This window comes from Rissa tridactyla, chromosome 1, assembly GCF_028500815.1.
Source record: "Rissa tridactyla isolate bRisTri1 chromosome 1, bRisTri1.patW.cur.20221130, whole genome shotgun sequence".
Lineage (NCBI taxonomy): Eukaryota > Metazoa > Chordata > Aves > Charadriiformes > Laridae > Rissa > Rissa tridactyla.
In genome coordinates, this window is record NC_071466.1 from 167,805,588 (window position 1) to 167,832,426 (window position 26,839).

General features: G+C 39.8%; 1 protein-coding gene across 4 annotated transcripts; it reads right to left on the minus strand.

Annotated features, from left to right (window-relative positions):
- Window positions 1-2,472: 2,472 nt before the first annotated feature.
- Window positions 2,473-26,165, minus strand: TMPO (thymopoietin). Of its 4 annotated transcripts, XM_054207109.1 has the most exons (9): window positions 25,720-26,165; window positions 16,046-16,172; window positions 14,260-14,418; window positions 12,653-12,753; window positions 7,900-8,019; window positions 7,701-7,796; window positions 7,033-7,143; window positions 5,650-5,744; window positions 2,473-4,363 (listed from the first exon to the last, which is right to left on the minus strand). In XM_054207109.1, the coding sequence occupies exons 1-9, from the start codon at window positions 25,960-25,962 to the stop codon at window positions 4,069-4,071; spliced, it is 1,347 nt and encodes a 448-aa protein (XP_054063084.1). In that variant the 5' UTR covers window positions 25,963-26,165; the 3' UTR covers window positions 2,473-4,068. The 4 variants fall into 4 exon arrangements, with proteins under 4 accessions (XP_054063084.1, XP_054063092.1, XP_054063102.1 ...); XM_054207117.1 differs by lacking the exon at window positions 7,900-8,019 and having other exon boundaries at window positions 25,720-26,163; XM_054207127.1 differs by lacking the exons at window positions 7,701-7,796; window positions 7,900-8,019 and having other exon boundaries at window positions 25,720-26,164.
- Between the last annotated feature and the right edge of the window lie 674 nt (window positions 26,166-26,839).

Below are 26,839 nucleotides of genomic sequence, written 5' to 3' on the forward strand. Positions count from 1 at the left end.
AACTGCCATACACGTCCTCATCTGATAATCTTTTCTAATCTAAATTCTCCCCAGACATTACATATTTTTCCTCCATAAAACATTACCTTTTTTTTTTTCTCCTAAGTAACAAATAAAGAAGGCAGCATAGACAGAGTTTTTAACAGCAAATTACCAATGCTGACAAAGAATTTCAAAGGGAGGTGGGACAAAAGATCTGAGGAATTATTCCTTTACATATCAATATATACATAGTACTTATAGGAGTACACGCCACCTTAGGACTATTTTACAAGTTGAATTAACTTGTAGACCTTATGTAGTATGGACACATGCATGTATGTATACGTCTGTCGTAGACTGCTGTTGCACTGGTGCAAAGCAGCCTGGTATACTCCCTACAGCAGAAGAAAAGCAGAAGTCATAGAAAAGTTTTAGACAAACAGAGGTAGATTTATCAAACAGAGTAAAAGCTCTATTAACAGACAATGAAAGGTATGCTGAAACACCTAAGTTTGTAAACACAAGATTTAAAGTTATACATCACAACCCACCTCGTATCTATTTTGATCAGCCAGATGAAGTTTTTAAATTTTTTCTCCAAAAGCTTTTTCAGCCCAATATGCAACTTCAGCCATATCATAGGAAGCCAAAGATACCAGGTATAAGACATACCACACAATTTTACAAGCTTCACTTTCAATTACACATTTTTTCTGCTTAAGAGCCTTCCTTTGGAGCTCTATTATTTAAAGGCATGCTTTTTGTACTCAGCTTTTCTGATTTAACTCTGCACAAACTAGTTAACACTTTTTTTTTTTAAGAGATATTTTGACCCCAGAACCATTGAGAATCTAAATAGCAGGAATTGAGGACTTCAATATTATGAAGACTTTCATTAGTTGTGCCACAAGAAACAAACCAAAAACACACATAGGATCAAGCCTAGGAGACCTGAAAGTATTCTGTAGGGCACTAGCGAGCAGCAAGTAAACTTTGTGAAGAAAAATTTCCTTCACACTGTTTCCTACTTAAACACAAATCAAGACCTCAAAACACACACAGAATTTAAATTTAAGTTCCTCCATGAGAGTTTCTTGTCTCAGACACTAGGAAAGCTCTCACAGTCTTATCATGGAACAGGTGCCATAAAATTAAGGCTCAGTGCAAGTGATATCCTGTAGCGATTTGCAGCTAATACCAGACTCCTGAGACCGGGTTCACATTAAAAGATTAACACACAATTTAAAGGGAAAAGCGCAAGCTCTGTTACAAAGCTTTGATTCAGACAGGCAAATCAAGATCTGCCATGTTTTCAACCCAGCATTCTAAGCAGTATCACCAATCACAAGAACTAAACCCCCCAAAACAACAAATAAAACCACCCAACCCCACTGCCATGCCTATTAACTTACACAGGCATTTTCCCAGACTTTTTGTAGTCCTTGCTCTAAAAGGGACTTACGCAATATTTACTACATCAGAACTCATCTCATTTGCAACTGGAATTTGGATACCAATACCAGTCCACAAAATCGCTCTATTTCATGATTGGTTCTGAAAGTTTAAGCTGGCTCTGTCTAGAAGCCAAGATAAACTAATAGAACAAAAGTGAGATTTTTTTTTTTTAAAAAAAAAAAAAAAAGGAACACCAGTTCCTATTGCTTCAGCACTTTGATACAAAGACTACAGTATACTTCAGTGTAACTTGTAGAGCAGTATTTAGAAGGCTTTAAGCACATGCAACTATTCAGCTAGTAGCACTATTTCTACATGTGTTACTCTTAGAATAATGCGAATAGCTTTAGGAATGCTGGTAAAACCATATTTGGAGCTGGGGGAGGAAGGAAAAGAGGGAATAAAGAAAGATATTACTCTCAGGGCTATCTCACACCGTTAAATGCCTCAAGTCAAAGAAGCTCATTCATTTTGTGAAGATGCATTGTCTTCCAAATACAACTGAGCTACATGTAAGTTACTTTGAGGACTCACGTAGAAAAGTCTTTACCTTCTGTGAAGTAACACTGAAGTTGAGAGGATTCTCCAAAACAGTGCAAAAATGAAAGAATGACGACATTTAATTGCATTGCAGTTCAGTTTGGGTTTTTTTTTTTTTTTTTTTTACGATGCTAATAGTATCCCTGAAGGAGGTCAACTGAAAGTATTTCATGTAACTAGAAGAGAAAGATATATTTCATGTTAACACACATAGCGAAGTGGGGTGAAAGGTAATTTCAACTAAAAAGGAAGTTCCTTAAGCATTGAAAAGCAAATGAAAACTAGCTTCTCTCCCCGCTACCCCCCCCCCAAATTAAAGGTCTAACATAGGCTAAAGGATTATGGTGCAAACCTATTATTATAGTGCAAGTATGATGAATATTCTTCCCGCCAAGTGTTGACATTAACTGCTCTGGGTCTACCATCAGATTTTTAATTATGTTTTTTAAACATGGAAGACTGTAGCAGCACAAAATGATACCACCGATACATCAGTTGTCTTGCTTTCGCTGCTTTTCAGCAATGCATTTATTTTGATATGGAAAAATTGACACACATTAAAATCATTTTTATTTTTCTGCAATTTGACACCAAGTGAATGTCTTATGTTACAATTCTCTATAGGATGGACACAAGTTTAGCTATTTGGATTACTCAAAAAAGCAGATTAAAAGGAAAAATAACATTAGTCTTAACAGAACCCCCTCCATTGCTTTGCTACAAATTACCATGTTTGTCCCAAAGTTCACAGAAAGTAAAGCTTCCCCATAGCTATAGTCTACACAATAATTGTACCTAGAGTAAAAAGATACTATTAACTAATGTTCTCAGCTTTTTATAAGTAGCACTTTAAGAATAAGTAGTATGATTTATTGCAATTCTGTACCAAGCAATGAGACTGAACATCTGTATGCTGCAGATTAAAGCGCACCAAAATGTATACATTCACTTTAAAAATTGTTGCTTATCACTCTTCATTGGTAGTAGTGAAGTCAGCTGCCTGCTCAACTAAGTTACACAATATAGAGTGTTTCAGCATGCTTTCACTGAGAAAAATATTCAACTGCATGAAAGTAGTAAATCTCACCTTAGAAGATGAAACTGTAGCAGAAAATGCAGCAATGCCCTCTTCATACAAGAATAAAACTTCATATGGAATTTTCACACTTTGAGAGTACTTCTCTAAATGAATATTCAAAGATAATCACATAAAGCTGTGTTGGAAAGACCTCGCTTTTTTTAAAAAAAAAAAAGACAGACCACTGCTAAAGTCAGAATTTAGACTACTTCAGATAACAACCTTGACCCAAAAAAGTATTTTAGTAGCAAATTATATTGATGCAATTTTTATTTTCCACGCATTTTACTAATAAATAAGTTCCTCTAAGACATCTCTTGCCAATTAGATTTGTATTCAGCTCCTACAACACTGTAAGCACTAAAATGAAGATATACATTTAAATGATGTTACGCTTAAACAGTTACTAATATGATACTAAGACTTTTACAGAAACGCAAACAGGTTTACAGTTACATTTACTAAAAAGTTACAGTAATCTACAGAAAAGGTGATTGTTGTACTCTCTCTATATCCTAAGAGATCAAATTCAATTACATTGTTACTGAAAAAATGCATACAAAAATGCATTTCCCTTTATCACCTATGTTAAAATCCTCCGCCACAATAATCTAGAGACAAAAGTACAACTTCTTTTCTGTACAAAGGAAAAGCTTTAAAAACACAGCTTCACATTTTACTACATTTTTGCCCTTCTCAGCTTCCAAGTTCTTGCAAAAACAAATATACAGTTTCTCAAAAATCAATTTAAAGGATGTCCACATTAAAAAAATAAAGCCTACAAAAAGTTCAAAGATCTAAAAAAATGTTACTCCTATAGCAAAGTGGTCTCCTACTAGTCCAAAGTCCAGAAAGTTACTGATGTCCATTTAATATTATCTTGCTTCATTTATCCAATTTATCAGGTTCCAATCACATTATTTGTAAGAAGTCCTTGAGCCGATGAGAGGGCAGAAGAGTTCTCTACAATTAAAAACAGGAGATCGAATCAGGTGTGCCTTTCAAAAAGATACTCATTTGGCACCGTCCTGAGAGGGAGCATTCAGATATTTAGAGAAAGGATTTCCTTGATTAGTTTCCATAGACTGATAGACTAAAAACAAGAAGACCAAAACAACAACAAAGAAAAGAATTTTTATCCATAGGGGAATGGAGCGTTCTTTTTTTGTTGGTGGTTTCTCCGACTTGATGATGTTAGTTGAGGTATCATATTTTGGAGCATACTTAGAGAAGCTTTCCTCCATTCTGAAGTCACTGTGCTCTATAGGCCGGCTAGCAGCTCCTTTGATTGGCTTACGGCAGCTAGCACTGTTAATTAAAAAAATAAAATTAAAGTATTGCACATTTAAAAGAGCAATTTAAGGTATACAGGAAAATTTTAGAACTAAAATTTGGAACTAAAAGAACTAAAAATTGTTTCTAGTGAATGCAGTACCCGAAATACCTGTCTCAAACTCCAACATTCCTATCATTACTATTTTTAAAGCTACTCATTTGGTGTTCAAACAAACACACCTTAAAAAACCCTCAAATGACAATTTACTTCACCTTATCCACATAATCAATGGATCATAACTGGCAATAAAACTCTAGGAATTGTCTCTATCTACACCTTTAGTGATCACTTATGCAGCCCCAATTGAATTTCTAAACCTAAAGATTGTCCCTGGCCATCAAAATATCTACGGATGGCTAAGCCAATACAGAGGCATAAGACAAAGCAGTAAGGGTTAAGAAACCCGCATACACTGCCAAGTCTTTATATACAAGGAGTACATGTGCATGATTTTTATTTTAAAAAAAAAGTGGCATAGATTTAACTAGACTGATAGACTTCAGAACAAGAGCGAAAGCTGAATGGTGAGCACATACACCACAGTACTAGTAACTGGTACCATATATTCTTATGGTAAGACTTTATGCAATTGCAGTTTAAATTGCAGCTATAATCAATGTGTTGGGAACACAGGAGTTGATTTCACATCTTAACCATAGGGAAATTTTTCTCATATTCTCTACACAGGACAAAGTTTCATGAACTGCCTAATTATCAAAAGGGCTGTATTTAAACAAAACTTGAAACAAAGTCGCAAAAAGAAAAATTTAATAGCCCTTCCTAGATGCCATCCTTATTCATGCTGAGAGTAATCTTGACTACAACAGGACTGCTACTTAAAGAAGAAAATACGGTATTTAAAGATTTTTTTGGCTTTCAAAAAGAAAGCTCAAATCTATACTGGGAGATCTTCCCTTAACAGTAGGCTTAAAGCAGTTGCATCTAGTCAAAAACTTAAATATTGTGAGCCATTACCACAGAGAAGCTCTTCCCATTTAACTCCCAGCATCCAGAAATTCCAGTAATAATTCCTACTATAGTACTACCCTGTCCTCCAACCCCCAATTTAAGTAGAGACTGTTTTGTCTAACAAAACTACGTATGTAGAACAGAAGACCTAGGTGGTCATCTCAACTGACACTGAGCAAGAATGCAAAAAACTGTTCCTCCAAATCTACCAATATAATAAAAAAATACTTCTCAGCTTAAATAAGTTTACAAGACCAGAGAAACAAGCCCCCATAAACCTTAGAAATACCTAATTCCTGTAGGCGTTGACACTTCATAAGGGAACATTTCCTTAAGAATATCCCTTTCTACTCTTCGTTCTTCTGTATTCGTTTTCTCCAGCACCTAGGAAATCAAAAACAGTTACAGGCCTACCAGACCACAAACCAAAAAGCTCCCACATAGCTATCTCAGTGACCATAACCATATGCAATTTGTAAGAATGAATGAGTCACCCAGTGACATTCAAGAAGTTTACTTCTTGGGTTTTAGAAGTTAGTTGAACCTTTGTTAGTGGTAGCTGTCTGATCATTTTTGGTGTCTTAAAGCGTTCAGTGCTCTCCTCAGTTTCCTTTAAGATAAAGAACGGACTGTATAAATACAATACACTTGCCAGCCAATGATGTAGATGATCAAAAAAACTTAACCATCACCTCTATCATGGCCGTGTTGATCAGATCACAGGATTGGTTGTGGCCAACATGATTAAAGAAGCACTGATACGGGCAAACTGTCTCTTCTTGCTGTAATAAACAATGCCACGGTACCGCAGAATACTAACTGGAAAAAACTTATGCAGTTTGAAATAGAACATCGAGTTCTCCCACAGCCTTCTATTTGACAACTAAGTCTACACTGCAGTCACCTTATAAACAAATAAAGCAGCCCATTTCATACATCTCAGACCCACTGGTAGAGCAGGCTTCACCAGTGTTAATACAAGTTTCATCTACAGTAACTACATGAAGCAATGAATTCCATTTAAATTCAGCTAAGGATTATCTTGTAATGTTAAGTTTCCACAATATTGCAGTACTACATTCATACAGTACTACATTAATACATTACATACACTTGCAAGTGCTTTAGACAGTTCTCCAAGAGGTTTACAATTTTGACAGCTTGAATAAGTTCACAGCAAAAGAATTATTTTCCTTCTTGATAACGGACAGGAATCTACAAATGCTTTTCAAATTCAGGCTTTTGGTCTAAAAGTAACCTTACTCTTTGATTCCCTAAATTAAGGCACATTATGGTTTTTCAGGATAGGCTGATTTAGAAGATCAAAGGTAGATAACCCAATTTTGCTCTGTTCTTGAGTTATTCAAAGAATTTAAAAGAAAAACATTTACATTTTGTACCAAAAAGTAGCAGCACAAAGAGAAATAACAACCCAAAACATTATTTATTTATTTTTAATCCTAAGGCAAAGCAGGATCTCCACACACACACCCTCCCAAACCTGAAAGGGGAAGATAAAAATAATCTTATATTCTCTTTTTTATGCTAGCCTATTTTGACTAGTGCCACCTGGGCAGTGACGTCCTCCACCCCTTCCATAAGTAAGCACATGCACACAATAATCTTTTTCAGAGAGAGTAAGCAATAGCAATCTAAGTTTTAATTTATTTACTTCAGCTGTCATCAATGGTTTCTTTGGTGTTCTTCTGGGCATGTCTGAGAGTTCACTGATTGACAGTGTAGGAGCTGCATGCTTGAAATTTCCAGTCACCCTATTGACAACCTGCCGAGATTCAAAATTGTTCAAACTCAGAATCAGCCACAATATAAAAATAAAAGGAAGAAGGGGGCAGAACCAAACAAGGAAACCTTTACATGCATTGTATATATGCATGTTAGGAATTAACTCAAGGAGGTTATGCAACAGATACTCTGAAATAAGCATAGGAAACACAGTGCTTATCATTCCAAGTAGTTTCTTTTAAGCCATTTAGAAACATAAAAGCTATTTAGTTCACAAGTAAAGCCAAACTTAAAAGCAGATATTCTGCATGTACTTAAAGAAATTAAGAAAAGTTCTTTTAGAGTGGTTCTTCTCAACCCGCCCCCAGAAAAGGCATTAGATGAGACCTAGGTGTCTACCTAGTCCCATCTCAAAGCGAACAGCATTAGATACCAATACAGATACTGAATATGTGGTTTCAAAGACTACTGAATAGAAGACTGTTTTAAGGAAAGTATGACTATCTGTTTGAAACAGAGTGATTCTATGAGCAAAGATATATTACAGAAGAATACTACTTGCATGTTTTATTAAACATATTTACTAAGCATATTTACTAGGGTCTCGTTGCTTGCAGTCAATATAGTTTCAGCTATGGGAGTACTCTCTGTTATTACAGCATCATCTACAGGCAACTGCGCTGTAGCTTCCACCTGTTTGTTTAAAACAAACAAAAGAAAACAATTGAATAAAACAGCCACTGGGCCCTAAGAGTGAGAAAAAAAAGAATGTCTATTATAATAAGCCTCTCATCACCCTTTTTCTTGGTGTTCTTCTTGACACTCTTGTAGACTCCCTAGAAAATGCCTGCAGAGGTCCACTTTTTGAAGATCCACTTGTCCAGACAGTCTCAGTAACTCCATCTTGAGAATAGGTCTATTCAAGCATCAAACACATGATCAAATACGTGAAAGCCAGCTCTCAACACTGGATACCCACAACCAAAAGCCAGAATAGCATGCATACTCCAGAAGCAGTGTGTTTACAATCCAAAAAAATTTTGGATCCTAATACATTCAGTAATGAATAGCTAACTAGATTAGTAGTGTTGACCACAATACTTACATTAAAGCACATTGTTTTTCCAAATACAGAACTAACTAGATAATGCTCAACAGTGAAAACCAATAGTCTGCTCACTGAAATAACTAATGCTTCAAATAGTTACATCAAGTCACAGACAGCGGATATGCTAGCTTTCAGGAGCATTACATTACCTGCCTACACAAAAAAATTAATCTATGCACATAAGCAGAAAGCATCACCTTGTTCTCTACCCAGATAGGGATCTATTCTCCCACCATGAGATGGGAAAGGTTTAGGCACAATCACCTAACTTTCAACAGGAACTGATCTCCAGCCACAGCGGGCAGAGGGAGATGTTTTATAATCTTAAAAGTTTCCACATACAGAGATGAAACTCACAAAATTTTGACGTAACAGTGAGTTTAAATGATCAAGCCTGACACAGATCTTCACAAGTCTAAGTAACAACAGGAAGTCTTATAGCCATTAACAAACACAGATCATTCCCTACACCTTATTGCAAGTGTCATGCTCAAAGAAAAAATCCTCCTCAAAACTAATTCCAAACATAGACCCGGAGGGAATGGGAGATGAGGGCCTGCTTCTTCTAGATTATATACAAGATTTTTCTTTTTATTTGGTTAAGGTTTATTTTTAAACTTATTACTTTGTTAATACCGAAATCTTTGCACAGTAACACCTCATGCATTGATGTATTACTAAGTTTTTGGAAGTTACACTCAGTGCTGACAGAAGTTATACAGAGTGGTGCAACTGTCAGTTACAGGTTTAACAGCAGCAGTAACTTCAGTGGAACAATATTAGCCCCCAATGTTTTAGAAGAGCAGTGCAGAAAGTATTTTTTTTTTAATCGAGGGAAAAAATGTCTAACAACGCCCTTATCCATTCCCCACTTGTATCTTCAAAGTTACTCTAGTGAAACTAGCAGCTGAGCAGCTTTATGATTCTTAACATAAGCTGTGTTACAGCTGCCACATATCCAGCAGAGGGAGCAACAGTGTTTTGCTTTACTCCAAAGTCACTGAACTACTTTGAAAACAAAATGATGTATATTTATGAACAGACCTCAAGTCCAAACAGATTCAGATGTTTCATATAGAATTGTAGATTTCAGCGCAAGTCTCCAATATTCTTTTCCATTTAAACAGACTTCTGATAAAAGACTTCCCAACGTCTCTTTATATATTCACCAGACACTGGCTTCTCTTCCCTGTTAAGAAAAGCTTTAACCTGCAACCTTCAATCACGGCTCCCCACCTCACACCCATACACTTTCTATTTGAGAGGTGTTCTTCTTTAGAAGCTTGGAGAAAAACACTAATTTCAGAGTGGTTCCACTCAAACACATTCCACTCAAGAAAGTAGTTAGGCAATTCCCTCATCCCACTATTGGAGAGCTCCCCGTCCCAGGCTGTTTGACTAGGAACTAAAGTACTGCAATAAATAACTGCCTCTCTCCTTAGTTCTTCAGATGCTTGCCAGTCATGTGTTTTAAGTACCAAGTTTTAATTTTTTTCTTGCATGAAAATACTAGGAAAAAACCCAAAATCTACTGTGTAAGACCCATCCAGACTTCAGAAGAGCATATTCAACAGTCAAAATAACAAAAAACCACTAAAGAAACCCTACTAGAATGTCATACTCACACTTAGGGACCCCAACACCTGGTATATAACCAGAGAGTTACAATGGTGCAGTACACACGTACTAACTATTCAGCATGTGCTTTTAACCATCATTATTCACAAGCATTAAAGCCATAGATTATGATTTTCCCTCAGCTAACACTTACCAAGTTTTCTATTGGGTGCATGCCACATGAAATTTGTACACCAGCAGCTGCAATGCTGCATGTTTTATTTTTAAGAAGCCAAGCTATATAGATAGTCAAAAAATGCAGGTAGGAGTACAGGAACACAGCACATGCAGAATGTCACGATACAGTATCTCAAGGAGGGATAGTAGTTCTACATTACTCGGACTCCTTAACATTTAAGTTGTTTAGCCAGCCTCTTTCTGTCCAGTACCATCTACCATGAGGCCTTAGGCTCTGTTTTGAACTCTAACTATTTATCTGCCTGACTGGAAGGGGGCATTCAAATTAGGGTTTTCTTCCAGCTTTTCCAGTTCACTACAAGGAAGCAATTAAGCACAAACAGCCAAGCTCAAATTCATCTAGCCCTCCACTGCTAACTGACTGATAAGACCCATAAGCCTGCTCAACCTCTCCACCCAATTTCTTTTGCACCACCCTGCTTAAAGACTATCTATTTGCACTCTTTTCTTAAGAGAACTGCAACATCCATCCGTGCCAAATGACAGACAATCCTTTCAGCTGTGTATGCCTGGACTCACACTAGTGCTAGACCGGACCTAGAAGTTACTAACGCATCTGCTCACACCTCACTACCGACTAATTCAGACCCACCACTCTTCAGAGACTCATAATCTCTGAGCCACTGCCACGCAGTGCATGACAGCTGTGTATAATGCTGCAGAATGAGTACGGTCACCTGACACATTAGCTGCAAACTTAAGATCCAATTTCACAGGAAGAGGGAAAGAAAAAAGGTAACATTCCCCATCATCTACTTTTATTCTCAGCGCAAAATATATGTCTACACACATTTGCTAGCCAAAAACACCGAGCTGTTCTTGGCTTCAAGCACCTTTAAAGTTTTGTTGGTGGGAGGTTTCTTTTTTGTCTTGGGTGGGGTTTTTTGGTGTGCAGTTGTGGTTTTTTTTTTTTTTTTTTTTTTTTTTTTTTACACAACAGTCTGGAGTTGCAAGGCAAGATGTTTAAAAAGCTAGGGAGCTGGAGTTCCTGAACTAGCATCATTTTTGAACTAATTAAGTGATATTCCTTCAATTAACTAATTAATTAAAATATGCAAGTCGCAAAATATTGCGTCTATACGGCACATATAAGTATCCCTGAAGATTAGGAAGCTTTGTCTGTTGATAGCTGAATTATAGATGATCTCCAGAGGTCCCTTCCAATCCTATGATTCTATATACCTCTAATTACACTGAGGTTAGCAAGGATTTCCGTGTGAATAGCAATTTAGAAAAAATTTATGCTTAAAATACAAGAACCTCAAGATTCAGATTCCATTATAAAGACCAGCACGAGCAGAAGTTGCCTGAATAAATGAAGAAATATTTTATGTGTTCGACTATGTGTGTGTTGACTTGTAGAAGTGAAATCTGTTCAGCTTGTACCCTAAAAATCCAATTAAAAATAAGCAGAACTATTTATGGATCTCCATAACTGTGTTGTATTACACAAGCTCACACAGCAGCATGTTACCTGCTTTAAGAGACATCCATAGCAAAAGCACGTTTATACATACATACACAGTATCTAAATAGGAAGAATCTGGCTTTTACTGTACTATAAAGCAGTGAGAAAAGTCAGCAATACACTAAAATACATCAAGCTATCAACAGGTCAGATTTTGAGTTTCCTATACACGTCCTTTACTGTAGCACAACGCCACTACTTATTGGTCAGATGAGTAACACTGTAGAAGATCCTAAGTAACCTAAGATGGGGAACAAAGTATTTAGTGACACTGTCACATCACAAGGACAGATCAGCCACCAACTACCGAAGCCAGTATTCAGCCAGCAGCTTGAAAACCTCAGGTGCTTCTGTAAAATCCCTCTTCCACCAAGACAACAGAACTAATGTTATTTGTAAGTAAAGGACAAGTGGTACGTACAGCAAGATTTAAACTTGTTACTTATTTTTATTCCAGCAAATTAATCTCTACTGCTGCTACAAGCATAGTAGGAGGAAAAATATTATATAGATAGCTAGTGCATGTGTGTACACACACATAGAAACTTCTCTCTCCCTAAAACTATAGGGATATACAGAAGTACAGTACTTCATGTATTATATTTAAATCACAGTCATTGAAAAGATGTATTTAAAATGCATACACATATCTATATCAAAACAGATAGACAGGAGTATGATGTACATATATGTACTTAAAAACACTTCTAAAAAAACACACAAAAAAGCCGAAACAAACCCAAAATGTTTTCCAAACTTTTTTTAAAGAAAATAATGCTGCTTTTGTTGAATCGAGTTGTTTACAAACATCCAACAGGATGACATCAACCCATCTGACTTAACCTGTCAGGCTTCCAAAACTAAATATGTTAAGGTTGCCTATTATTTTTCTCTTAAGAGGTGCTAAAGCAGCTGACAAGCCAGACAAACAGCTTTTAGCAGACCATAATTTTGCATGTTATCAGACAGGCTAAAAACAGCAGCTATAGTTAATTCACAAGATTTTCATGCTGTATTAGAACAGGCTTTCCAAAATAACTTTTCAAAACCAGTACAGGCCACTTAGTCAAATGTGATTATGTGAAAAGTAGTATGGTGTTTAGTAAGCCCATCACCTGCAGTTAGTAGCCATTCCAGATACCACTAAATTAAACATACCTGGTTGTGTTCAACAACTCTTCTTTGTTTGAGTGCTACTGGAGTCTTCGTCCTGGCTTTCAATGGTTCTCTCTTCTCAAGCCTCAGCTCAGTCTTCGGATCTGTAACCAGTTTTAATATAACAAATTTCTAAAATACTACTGGTTGTTGTACTAGTTTAAATCAATCGTATTTTAATAATTTTAAGAGGCAACATGACTCTGTTATGAGTTAACATTTCCTTTAAAAGTTGTGAGATAACAGTAAGTTTCTCTATTGAATGCAGAAGAACAAAGACTGTTGAAGAATAACCTTAAAAACTACTTTAAAACACTGATTTTGGTTTTGTCCTAGAAATCGTCCACTTCAGATAAGCCCTGACCAATCCAGCAGTTCCATTTAGAAACTGGTATCAAGTTGCAATTACTTTATCCAAAGCACCATTATACTATTGATTATAGTAAGGGTAACAAAGCTTTTCAGGATTGTTTAGGCTGGTAGTTTCCTTTCCTTTAAAATAGGTCCTTTTATACAGAACTTTCTGGTGCAGAAGTGTGAGTGGCTAGCAGCAAGATTCTAAAATCCTAACAGCATTACACCAACACATTTAGAGTTTATTTAGGAAAACTTTTTTTTGCCAGGGGAGTGTTTGTTTACTTTGGTTGTTTTGTCCCCCCCTGCAGCCTTTGAACAGTCTGGTAATTAGAGGAAGCATACATAAGTATAAGGAGTATCTGTCAGTTGTGACTGGGCTCTTAGCTGTCCTAAACATAAATAAGTAAATCTCTAACATCCCCTCTCCATCTGAAAGTGCAAAAGATTAAAGTCCAAAACCAAGCCCAAATATGCAAGGGAGATCCATCAAGTTTCTAGCTGTATTTCAACTCTTTCTGTCCTATCCCCATGGAAGTTCCTTTAAAAAAAAACAAAACAAAACAACCAAAAAAACCCACCCACCCCCAAAACCAAACCACACAAAATAAACATCTTCTAACACTCCATTCAAGACACTCTCTTAAACCTACATTATTTTTACTTTTTGTAAGATGTATTATGGTCTGTTTTAGGTTAAACTTCCCCCACTCTTATGCTTTTTGATATAAACGATATTAAAATCGCAAAAACCACATCCAAGATCAATCAATCAACCCACCCCAAGCTAAATCCACAAGGAATAGAACATAGAAGGGATTGAGTCATACATCAGAGATATTAAGCAACATTTTAAAAAGTACAGAAGTTTAACAAACATTCATACACTATCCCACAGTAAAGACAACTACTATAAGCACTGTAAAACAAAATTGCACTTGCACTTAAAAGGTGAAGTGCAAAGAACACTGGAACATTTCATACACAGTTCTTCCTATCCAATTTACAGGCTTCAATCTGGGGAAAACGGACAAAAGGGAACAGTTCAGTAGCAAAAAAGTTTCCTTTCCCAGAACAGGCATCTGGATCACTGTGCTAGTACCGCATGATCAAGTACATGACTCACATGGTCTACAACAGTATCTTAAAGCCTCACCTAACAGCAAGATCATACCCTCTTTAGATATTTCTTCTACTGTAAATATCGCTGATGTGTAATTAGAATACTTTACACACAAGTTCCACCCAAGTCTTACCTTCTTCATTGTCACTGTACTGGTCAGAATCATTATTTCCGTTCTGTCTGGTGTTCTCAGCAGCTGAAGAAACCGCTGGGAGAGGCACTGGTGCCTTCAGTTCTGGACCCTGCTCCATCAGTTTCAACAGTTTTTTCTCATAAAGTTTCCTAGTGGTAGCTATAACAAGGAAGGATACATACTAAAGATATAGTTTTCATCTCCCCTGACTTGATTGCTAGGACTTGGCTGGTACATATTCCTTGGCAATCTCTGAACGTACATTTTGTATTATTAATCCGTCTGTATGGCCCAAAACATACACCTCCAGTATATAACTCTACCTCTAAAGCTTCTAACTTTTTGGTTTAAGAGAATTCTTAAGATAAACCCGGACCCCTGAGCACCCTGAAAGTTACAAGCATTTATCTATGGAAAGGGAACTTACCTGCTTCTTAGATGTTTTGTTTCATATGCTGCAATACACAAGTTGTTATGCCCTCACAAAAAAAAAAAATTGTGAGATTGATATTGCAAGGGCAACAGTTTCCATGCAGATTCTACTATTATCCTCTTAATCCCTTTACCCTGGAATTAATACCCCTTCAGTTTAATCTTTGCCCTGTTGGCAAGTTCAGTCCAATAAGCATCAGAAGAGGTGCAAGTACGCAGCAACAACAGAACTTCCTGTTTGCTGCATCTAGCAATCAGGTTGGCTCACCTGATCTAAGAGGACAGATGTTTAAAACTAGAAGGTATTAAGTCTAGCACATCCATGTCAAGACTGTGCTGGCAAAAGTCTGCAGAGCTGACCAGTGCCTGAGCTGTTAGCTGAAGTGGCAGACTCTCACAAGAAACAGAATCCATACCCTGTAAGAACTAACGCTTTCACTTAAGACAAAATTTGAACATCTTCCCAGTGGGCTGCATAGGTACTGGAATTTTTCCAAAAGACTTGAGTGCTATCCAGGAGGAACAGGTTGAATGGGAAGGCATACAAAAACAGCTAACAGAAAAGTATTACGCATATGACTTTGAATACACACAGGACTCCAGGCTCCATCCCTCTCACTTCCACCCACCCAGGATTTCAAGAACATTCCACAGAAGACTCCGCACACTACAGACAACCATCTTTTAAAAAAAAAAAAGAGTCATGAAATCAAAGTCCCTTGCCATTAGGCTAATGCACAATCTGAAAGGCAAGAAGCTTTGATCCCACATCACAGATGAGTGCCCAAGGCAGGAGATTAAGCTGCGGACAGGACTTCTCCTGACTTACGTTAGCATGCAGCATAGAACACTAGGTTCAAGGGGCCAGAAAAAAAAAAAAAACAAAAAAAACCAACACCAAAACAGCAAAGGAAAAACATTACTGCACAATGCGAGTAGGAAATTCTCTAGGGAAGGGGAAGTTCCATGTTCTCATTCTGCTCTCAGTGCTATTAGCTTATTATGTAAGCTGTATTTTCTATTTGAGCAGGCTCCAGATCTCAACCTCTGTATCAGAAGACCTAATTATCCCAGCACTGAACTTTAACTAATAGTTACACAGCTTCAGAACTGAAGTTGGAATATCTCCAGCTGGCCTAGACCACAAGAGGAACAAACTGTGGACTTGCCTACACTGCAATGCTTCTCAATGTAAATAGTTCAATGAAAACATCTTAAGTGGGAAGTAGGATTGTAACAGTATTGGTACTAAATTTAATAAGCAACTGTATCAGAGAAGCTTAGAGCACCCAGAACTGAGGTTTAGTGAAAAACACGTTGAAGAGATGAATATTTGCTAGTTCAGTTGACCTACCTACAATTGGGCCAGGATTCACTCCATACTTCACAAGTTGCTCTTGAAGATCTTCATTACTCATCTCTGTTATATCTAGGTCATCCTGCTCCTCTGGTCTGGGTTTGTCAGTCTTTTTCGTGGCCTTCTGTGAGCGTGCAAGGGAGACACAAGAGACAGAGCATTTCCAGTTATACAGAACACATCTTTTTCTTCTAAGGGAACAGGAAGATATGAGAGTTCTAAACATACAAAACCAGAAAAGTAATTATATTCTCCCCATACATCCCACATTAAAGGCCTATTTGAAACACTTCAAACATTTACACCTACTAAACTAAACAAACATGCACAAGTTTCCTACTTCTATAAGGAAATACTCATCACAAGCCTCCTCTATAGTTAAAAAAACCCAATCTTGCTCATTATTCTGATCCTTTGTTTTAATTTAAAGTTCAAGCATATAAGAGGATTTCTTTCCTATGGCTGGTGAGGTAAGCTTCTAGCCATTTGACAATCAATACTCTAAGCTACAAATACAGTGTTCCACTAGCATTTCTTCACATTATTCTTCTACCCAGTAGGTCAATACTTGCTCCTCTAATGACATGGAACAAGTTCTTCAGTATTCACACCCTCTGAACCAAGTTCCCAAAATCCCCATTCCCACTTACCCTGGTGTTCTCCGTAAAGTTACATGATGTTACAAATTTGAGTGCAGGAAAGGCAACACCAGAAGCACCCTCACACTTCCAAAATCCTGCCTGTTTGCTCAGGCCACTGCTACTGGAGCTCTAACAAATCCTAAACCCAACTCTGGCAACACTACTTGAACAGTTGGCAACACATTACCACTACATACAGATGGTTATCAAAATAATCTGCCAAGATGCTACTCCTAAATTAGCAGTTTCCACTATATCCAAACAGAGCAATCATAACATTTGTTCAACTTGGGAAGCCTTTGTTACTACAATAGACATTTCAAGCTCCAAGATCTGCAAGAGAGTGAGGAGGTAACACAGAAAAAATATGCTTAGGATCTGCTTGCTCTCAACTAAGTAAGATCTTGATACTGCTTTGAAATAAATCATATTCAGATCTCAAAGTTGTAGGATATAAACATATACAACTTCTACACTTAACGTTTTTCTCAACTTAGTTGCCTGAAGGACCTATCTGGGTTTTCTAGTACTTACCAAAGACTAAAATTCCAAATACAAATATGTTATAACACTCAGTCACAATTAACAGTTTTCTTTCTTGTTATACAGGGTCACTAAAGCGGCAGATATGACTAATGACAGATTTACAACTCACTTTATTAACTCGTTTATCACATAAAAATTTGTTTTTGAAATAACCGAGCTTACTTATCTAGTACACAAAATACAATCTACCTGCACCTATAGGAGACTTGTATTTACTTTTGAATGTGTTGGTCATAACAATATTTCAAGTTAAGTATCACATTAAAAAGAATTTCTTATTCAGTGCATTTTTTTCTGGACTACTGAACCATCCGAACAGTGGAAAAGAGTTCCAAAACACACGCTGGGCTTTCTTGTTGGCATCTGTTTAGACTATTGACAGCTCTGGTGCATGCACACATCACCAAGCAGATGAACTAAGATGTTACTTCCATATTGCAAAAGAAAACTACAACCATGGTACAGGAAATCAACATTCCAATGGCACTTAAAAGTAACTGCAATCCTAATTTAATGTATTTCTGCCTCTGTATCATTTTGAGGCCACAGAAGAAACTATAACAATATACACCAAAAGAATTACGCAGTACTCTACTAGACACTTCACAGAAGTCTTACCTACCAGAAAGCTAACTGCAACTAATGAGTAATACGATCCTCTAACATAAGTCAACTCACTTATCTCATAGTATCTTTGGTATTTTTTCTTCTTCCAAGTACCATTTCATTTTTTCCTGCAGTATTACCACACATTAAGACCATCAGAATAGTCAGTTTCAGCAGAGAAAAAGGGCAGGGAGGGGATGAAAAACTGAAGGTAATCTACAGTCTTCATTAATACAGCAAGATGCATTTATTACATTGTGTTCTGTGAAGTCTTCAACTTTTATTTTTGAACACCTATTCTCTTGAAGCAGAAGCAAGTGACTTCACCTGTACAAGTAGAAAGCTGCCATTTAACCACTCACTGGACAATAAAAAACAGTCCCTAGAAGCACAGGCAGGACAGAATAATTTGTCTCATACCTTGGTTGTGCTATGACAGCATTAACCTCAGCAACAACAGTAGCTTTAATTACCATCACTATTATACTATAAAGCACCACTACATTTTCTGTGCATCATGACAAGTTATCCATGGGACTACCATGTGAGACAGATCAAGAGCTAGCTTTAAAATCTACCATTGCAAATTAAAACTAAACAAAAAACCCACATACACATATTTTCCTGATCTGGTGACCATTAGGAAAATTAAAGCGGCTTACTGTGGTGCAGAGGTGAAGTGCTTAAAACAAAGTTGTGGTGAACACCAGGATTTACCAAAGTAAAGTTGGCGCAGCTAATCACTTTGCACATAATGTAAATATTCTTGCAACACTATACCCAGACCAATAAATCCTCATCTGAAGATCTTCTAATTCCATCCAGAGCTAGCAGCATTAAAAAAAATACTGCTGTTTTCTAGAAAACAGAAGATGTAAGAAGATCTACATATTTCATTTGAGAAATTTGTTCACATCAAAGAGATGGCACTTTGGTAGTGGTATCTGTCAGGCTTGGTTTCATATTAACTAGGACCCAACCCTTCAAACAAGTACTGAAGTGAATTATAAGCATGGGGCTCCCAGACAGCATTCTCAGTTCTAGGGCCAAAGGAAAACATGAGTATAAGAGAAGTTCACCTTCTCAGGGTGTCCTCTCTCCACAGCAAAAGGCTTTCACCTTCTTTCACTAATGAGAGGAGCAGAAAAGTGTACGGAATGAGAATTCAGACCTGCAAGCTACCCCCTACCTCATCTTCGGCATTCCCACTGAATGGATCCAACAGCCACAAACCAGTTTATCAGACAAAATTTACAACCACCTTTACTAGTTCTAGTACTACTCCACCAAACACAAGCGTAAGTAACATCTTGACGAAGCCACTAAATAATATAGCAGACAACTATTGGACATCACCAAAAAACGCATTTTCAAATACCAAGTTAAACGGCACCTACATTAGGACATTCAAGGACTTTAATCTCAAACAGGTGCAGCTTCATCACTAGAAGCAGAAAGGCTCAGGGCTTCTTTACTATTTCTCCGAATGAGATTAAGACAGGCTAAGAAAGCCCAAATCACACTAACAGAATGCTCTTTAATTCTCCAGTTTGTACAGTGTCATCTCTGGTAACAAATAGCAGTATTTCTCTTAGGGGAAGGGCAAGTAAGGGACTGCACATGCCAAGTCTCAATAATAGACTTATACTGTGAAATATAGATGTCTATTCCCCTTGCACTTTTTATTCTATCATACACAAGCATTTCCTTCAGTAGAATTTAAAAAGAAAAAAAACAAAAAAATCTTAATGAACTTTTTAACCTCCAACGCCTTTTACCAAAAGCTACAGGACAGACAAAAACAACAGAAAGGAAGTTATGCAGCAGTAATTCAGAGATATTGATGCACTCAACTTTCAGAATTCTCTACATTTTTGACCTTAGTAAATGCCAGACTTAGAATTTCCGAGCCTATGTACAGTAACAATCCTAAATTCTAAGATTAGGGACTACTTAACCTTTCCACCCCCTCTTCCCCCCAGACACTAAATTCCATGTTACTCAGTGAAGGGAATGGACTCTCTCTGAAAGCAAATGCTGCATAATGAAGAATTGTTTCCAGAGAACCTAAGTGAAAGACTAAAAATTCACAACAAAAACAAATCAAGAAACCAAACCAACAGATGGTCTCATGGCTCAATCAACTGAACACCAACCTGGAGATCTGGATTGTGTATGTGCCCCTGCTGAACAACTGACATGCACTGCTAGACAAAAATTACTTCAACAGGGTTATTTTATTTAAATAACTGCAGTTATTACACCAGCACTGTAACAAACGTTATCTGCCTAGTTCATGAGCCTAGAACTGCAGAAAGTCTGAAGGTGCAGAACAGCATGGCAGGACTTCTCACTGTAGCAGGAATTACACAGTCACCTCCCCCCTACTGCGCACAGCTGTCACTCAGACAGCAGATGAGTGCCACTTATAAGGCCATAAAGGTGTTAATCTGTATTCTGGGTCACATTTGTACAGCACATCATAATTAAGAGATACAGCCACATGGGAAACACTGAATAGATTCTCTTCCTTCAGTGGATAGCATATACGCTTTACATTCTCTCACCTATCCAGGTGTGCAGTTTCACCTTGTACACTCCTAACCTTCATAAACTACCAGCTTTACTATTACCTTCCCTTTTCCAATAGGGAAGGGGGTTGAAACCATACAGTTACCTTAGCTCCATATGTTATCACTGCCACACCATTCTGACCATAAAGAGTTGAAGTGAGCTCTTAATTTACTTGATTAAAAAACAAATAACATCTTTACTTGACAGGTATCTTCTATAAACTTTCAGACAGGCCTTTCAGGTCAAGATGCTCTCATTATACCTTCATTAACAGAAGTGAGAAGGAAACACCTGACTGATCTTTTTCAAATCACCACTTTAAAGGTCAAAAATATCACTCAGTGGTTTAGAAGAGATTAATCCAGGACATGAAATGTACCAACAAGCTGAGTCATAAAAACCTACACATTGTGAGCTCTGAACTGCTCCAGTTTGGCAACAATGTCAAAATGATATTTTTGGTATGTGCTTTAAAACAATGCTCCTGAAGAGGCCAAAATGCCATTTCATAGTTATTTTTCCTTTGAGCTATCCTGATATTCAGCTCATATCTAATCAGGACCAGGAGCATTCAGATGCAGATAGTTCCCCCTGCAGCAAAAAGGTGTCTCACATACCAGCCACTATCCTCACATACCACTATGCTAAATAGGCTTAGGAAAAAAAAGTTGCTCAAAAACATTAGTAGAGCTGGAGAAGCTGGCTCCTCCAGACAATGTTATCAGACTGCAGGCAAAATAAGCATGATTTTAATAGCTTTTCCTCTCCTGGTAAGAGTATATAGTCAAAGTAAGCCTGTTCCCATCCTCCCTCCTGCCCCAAAATAAGAGAAGTATTACATATAGAGAAGTGGCCATATTTAAAACAATACTTTCAAACATTTCAAAGGAAAGCTCTTTTTTAAAAAAAAATGTTTGGGCTAACAATCTTACTTTGGTTTAGTGAATTTTATGTATTTGACAGCATTTGAAGCCATCTTCTACAAAGCAGACTGAACTTTATGCAATAGGAGGGGGTTTTGCTGCATCACATTACAAAGCATAAAAACGTTGCCTGAGTTTCACTGAAGGTAAGTCAAATTTTACTACAGTAAAATAATTTTTTAACTTTAGGTGACAAAAAAATGCTAACTGCCTAAAGAGTTTGTTGTTCCAAAGTATGATGGTTTCAGGGCCTGAAAACAACGCAGTCAGAACAAAACCCCTGCAAGTTTTGATCTGCTCATACATGCATGTTAATCATCTGTATGTTCACTACTGTACCAGAATTAAAAGAAAACAACCACAAAACACAGGTCAAAATAAACCCAGATGCAATGGCAGCAGCATCACTATGGATGCATGACACCTGTCTCAGATTAACTTTACACCACTAGCATACTAAGGTTTTCATTTGTTCTGAGAGAGGTATAGGTTCTATGTAGTATCGTTAGGGCTGTGCTGGAAGACTGAGGGATTTAAAAGATATAATTTGTAGTAGAATTAAAACTACAGGGTTTTTCTCCTTGCTGCACAGCTTTTATCCATAGAAAGCGTGCACCTAAGCGAATTATCAAATGCCCAGAATGTAGAAAAAGAGAACACTAAAATGACAGTGTAGACAGTTTAAAATTACTAATGACTACAGCAACGTCAAAACATTGAAAGGACAGTAAAGCTAAACCAGGTCTCTTGATACTGTCAGTTAATGACTGCAACATGGATATTCAGAGTATATATACCCCTCGGAACTTGTTCCTCATAGCTGTCTTAAGACAAAAATACTGCTCTCCCCGCTTCAGCATCCGTAAGTCATCTGGCAGATCCAGTAAGGTACCGATACAGACAGAAGAGAACGCGCTCGTTCCCCCTCAAACCGAGCCCCCCCTTTCACTCCCCCACACTCGGAGGGTGCCGCGGCAGCAGCGTCCCCTGGCGGCCGGCCCTGCCGCTCTCCGCCGCACGGGCGGGAGCGCCGTAACCCCCCGCGGCGGCGGGCCGGGAGAGGGTCACGGCTCCGGGCACTCGGTAAAGGGAGGTGCGAGCGGGCCCGGGCTGGGAGGGGGGGGAAGGCTCAGCCCAGTAAATGCCTCCAGCGACTGACAGGTCGGGACCACCCTCACTCAGGCCAACATGTAATCCCGATTACAATAAATTTCTCCACACTAAAAGCCACATTAAACAATATTTTGTACATCTTTGATAGCCTATGCCCAGACTGCTTTCTGATTCTGACCCCAATCCTTTCAGAGGACTTGAGCAACCAAGACGATTGCTCACTCAAGTCACTTGGATTTCATCAGGCAGGCACACAAAAAGTTCAGTACTCACAACCATTGTCTCAGTATTGCTACGAATAAGCACAAACTTCAGAAAAAAAATAAATCACATCTCTCATGTATTGCTCTTCTCTATTCAAATTTCTTTGTTCCAAGAGTGATTCTGGCCCTTTTCTACCTCTCCCTCTACACATCCAGAGCTCATTCATCCATCCCAGGAGTGGGAACGAGTCTTCACTCCTCTAAATCAGTTTGTTTGGGTTTTTGACTGGGTTTTTTTGGGTGGTTTTTGGTTTATTTAATTTTTTTAAGAGTTGTATAATATTAAGCTATATCCAAAGAAATACCAAAAAAAAATTACGAAAGAACAGCAGAAAGCACATTAGGACAGAACCCTCCAAAAAGCAAACCTATCTAAGTGCTCTTTCACATGTTTCCACAAGTTAATGCTAGCCTTGACTGAGTCATCTGGATTTAAGATACTATTGCAATTTTCAAGTTAAGCAGTATTCAAATTTTTAGACTGATACAGGAAACACAGAATAGAGCAGCCCAAACTTTTTAATCCCACAGAAGAGACCTTTGTAATATAACAAAGTATTTTGCTGTTCTAGAAACATATTTAGTTTATTGCCTAAAAGTTTGAAACAGATTATTTATATTGTCCCCCCCCAACATGCACAAACCAATACTACAATTTCTAGGACCTGTAATATACATAAAACTGGAACTAATAAAGCATTGCAATTTTGTTACTCAGATCTCTACCTAACAACAGAAAACGAGACATGTTATTATACCAGTACATGTTAGAAAGTACTTTCATGCAGCCAGTGCAAATTGTTTTCCGGTCCTGTTAAACGTGCACATAAAAGGAATACTTAAGATAAAACAATGCAGTTACACACAAGAGTGAAAGACAGAGGATGCTGAATACACCTTTGTTTCCGGAGCCTACAAAGTGACTTACAGGAAATATGGGATTCCTTTATTTTATTCCTCTTTTCCATAATGCCTCGCATTCCCAACTTCCTCTCTTTGCCTCTTATTTCTAGTTTTCTAGGTTTGAGTGCTTTCCCTCCTGTCCTCCCTTTATCTTATCAAGGTATTTCACCTAGTTTTCATACCAAAGTCCCACTCCCCTGGATATCAGACTTCCTTCACCCTACATCTCTTTTTCAACTGTTTTGGGGGCAAGTCACTACAGAAACCTCATGTCACTCTTTTGGAAGGACAGCAGATCAGAGAAGCACCCTTATGCCAGAAGGCATTAACAGGGACAACAGCCACTCAAGCTACAAGCAGTTTCAGAACTACCTCAGTTGTACTATACAGAAAACAAGCACGCATCTGCTGAGCTTTTTTTTTTTAGGGGGGGGAGCAGGCAGAGGGGCATGTGGGGGGTGAAGGAAGAGCACATTGGCCCCAAATACAAGCAACTGTCACTAGAATATTCACTGAAGTTTTAGAAGTTATGCTCTAATATTAACACACAAGACTAGCAGTAATAGCAGAGCCTTCCAGACATTGTTAAGGAAAGTGTGAGAGTACCACCCATTCTGTAAACATAAAAAAAAAGTCACGCATAATTGTTTAAGCACTGGGGAAGGGAAAGGAAAAATCAGCCCTAGGAACTTCAGCAGTTACAAGACTTTCCTTCTCCTACAAGTATGAAACATATCAGATTCAAGCTCATCCTACTTTACTCAAAAGCACTTCATGAACGCTACAGGCAAGACCACTATAAGTCACAGAAGTGTCTAGTTCACTGTAAAATTTCTCCAGTGAACGCTAGTTAAGTATTTGAATTAGACAGACGTTAAGAAGAGGTAAATAATTTGCTTAGAAATCTCTTCCTCTTTTAGTTGCAGTTTTCAGTTTCTTAATTCAAGAACTGTTTGTTGGGGTTTTTTAAAGTATGAAAAACCTTCAAAGGAGCCAGTTTCTCTGCACTCTCTCTACAAATGAACTTTGAGAGATAGTATTTCAGATACTATCATTAAATACTTGTAATGTCACACACATTACAACTCCAGTAGCTGGCAATCATTACACAAGCCTTCACACAAGACTAGACAGCTTAGAATTATGAATGAAAAGATTGCTTTCTCAATATATGCAAATTTACAGACCACTTATAAAAATTAAAAAGGAAATCACATTTTCCGAAAGGGAAAAATTCCAAGTGGCATCAGCTCCTCCCCTTTTTCCTTACATGATAAAAGAAAGTATGTCTAAGAAAGCATGCAGCAGACCAACGGAACACGCAGCAGAGACACTTTGCTATAAAACATATGCTTAGAGGTGCGAGACAGCTACATTAAGCAGACCCTCTTTACACTCACTAAGCAGCCCACTTCATTAAACAAAACAAACGAGCTGTTCCTTCCCAACTTCATCCTTTCATCTGGGGGTATCTGCACAAAGCAGCGCTGCTTCGGTACAACCGAGACAGCTGATGGGAGTCGTCTTTCCAAAGTAAGTTGCAGCCTCGTGCAGAGCTTCTCCCGCTTTACTCCTCCAACCACCAAGCATTTCACTTACGAGACCGCCCGCCAAATCCGAGGGAAGCCTTCCCAGTTTACGGCCAGGGGGGACTGGATTGTCTCACGCTCCACGCGCGATCGCGCTGCCCCTCCCCGGCTCGAAGGGTCCCCTCCCGGGGCGCCCTGCGGCCGAGCCGCTCCGGAGCCCCCGCCACCGTGAAGCGCACACGCGGGAGGGGATCCGGAGGCGAAGCCGGCGGCTGCCCAGCCACCGAGCCCGCGCCTCCCGGTTCGCTTCCCGCCGCGGGGCGGCCGCCTGGCAGCGCGCCCCTGCCCCTCCGCCCCAGGCGGGAAGGACCGTCCCCGCCGGCCACGATCGCCGAGCCGGACCGCGCCTCAAGTAAGGCGGGAGAGGACGCGCGGGGAGCCGCGGCGCCTCACGCCGGTCTCCCACCAGCGTGCGGGGGCGGCCGGACCCATTCGGGCGGGAAAACGGGCCCGAAGCCGGCGGGAAGCCGAGGGAGCGCGGGCGGTGGCGGGGAGAGGGGCGGCGGTACTCACCCGCCCGGCGGCAGCGCCGCGGTTCCTGGCGCCGAGAGGCGTGGGCTCCCGCTCCTCGTCGCTGGAGAAGTCGGGCTGCGCGGCGGCGGCGGGCGGGTTGCGGGCGGTGAGGTGCTGCAGGTAGAGCTGCACGTACACGTCCTTGCGCTGCTCGCCGCCCGGCAGGCTCACATTGTTCGCGATCAGCTCGCTCTTCAGCTTCTCCTTGGTCAGCACCGACGGATCGGCCAGGAACTCGGGCATCGCCGCCGGCCGCCGCCGCTGCCCTCCCGGGAGAGGCACCAACAAAGCGCGGGGAGAAGGGGCGGGGGGGGGGAGGAGGAGAGGAAGGAGGAGGAAAGGGAGGAGGAGGAGAGGACTCGCCTGCCCCGCGCCAGAGCCCCAGCTCCACAGCGGGTGGACGCGCACACCGAGCGCTTCGCCCAGCCGGCAATAAGCCGCTCCCCGATTGGCGGAGAGGGGAACGACGCGGCCCTACTATTGGCTACCGGGCGAGAAAAGGGAGAGGCGCGCGGGACCCAGTAGCGTTAGTGCTTTGCGCGAGGGAGAGTAACGCAGTTTAAATTCAGCTCAGGCGGGAGAGGCGCGGGGGGTGGGGTTCGCGGGCGGCAGCGCGCGCTGCCTCGAGCGGCGGTAGACGCCCCTTCCCCGCCCCCGCCGGCGAGGCGGGACCCTCGTCAACGGCGTTTTTCCCTGTAACGCTGCCGGCAGGGTCTTCCCGGGGTCTCCCCGCCGCCCTTCCCGGCGATAAGGAAGCGGCAGGCTGTTTTCCTCTGGCGGGAGAGAAGGGGCGGGAGCACCCCGCTGGGGTGGCGGTTCGAGCCCGGCGTCGCGCCTCTGAGGTGACGGACGGTGCAGGAGCTCCCGGTAACCTGCTGTGATCCCGGTGACCTGCTGTGACATCTGCCACCCTCAGGCACCGGTTTGCCTGGCGCGATCGGCTGGCAGAGCTTGCCCGCCGGCTTTCCTTGGGTTTGCAGAGGCGGCTGCCCCGCAAGGGCGGGGGTTTTCTCACAGATTAACCGGACCTGCTGCTGTCGCCGGCCAGGGGCTAAACTTCACTGTAATACGTTGTCAGGCTTGAGAAGAAACCCCGCCGGGAAATTGGTAGCTAATCTGT

Coding starts and splice junctions, on each gene's coding strand:
- TMPO (XM_054207109.1), bottom strand. CDS start 25,962: ATGCCCGAGTTCCTGGCCGATCCGTCGGTGCTGACCAAGGAGAAGCTG. Junction 16,173..25,719: donor GCGGCGCTGCCGCCGGGCGG/GTGAGTACCGCC, acceptor GCACGCTCACAG/AAGGCCACGAAAAAGACTGA. Junction 7,797..7,899: donor GAAGAACACCAAGAAAAAGG/GTGATGAGAGGC, acceptor TTAAACAAACAG/GTGGAAGCTACAGCGCAGTT.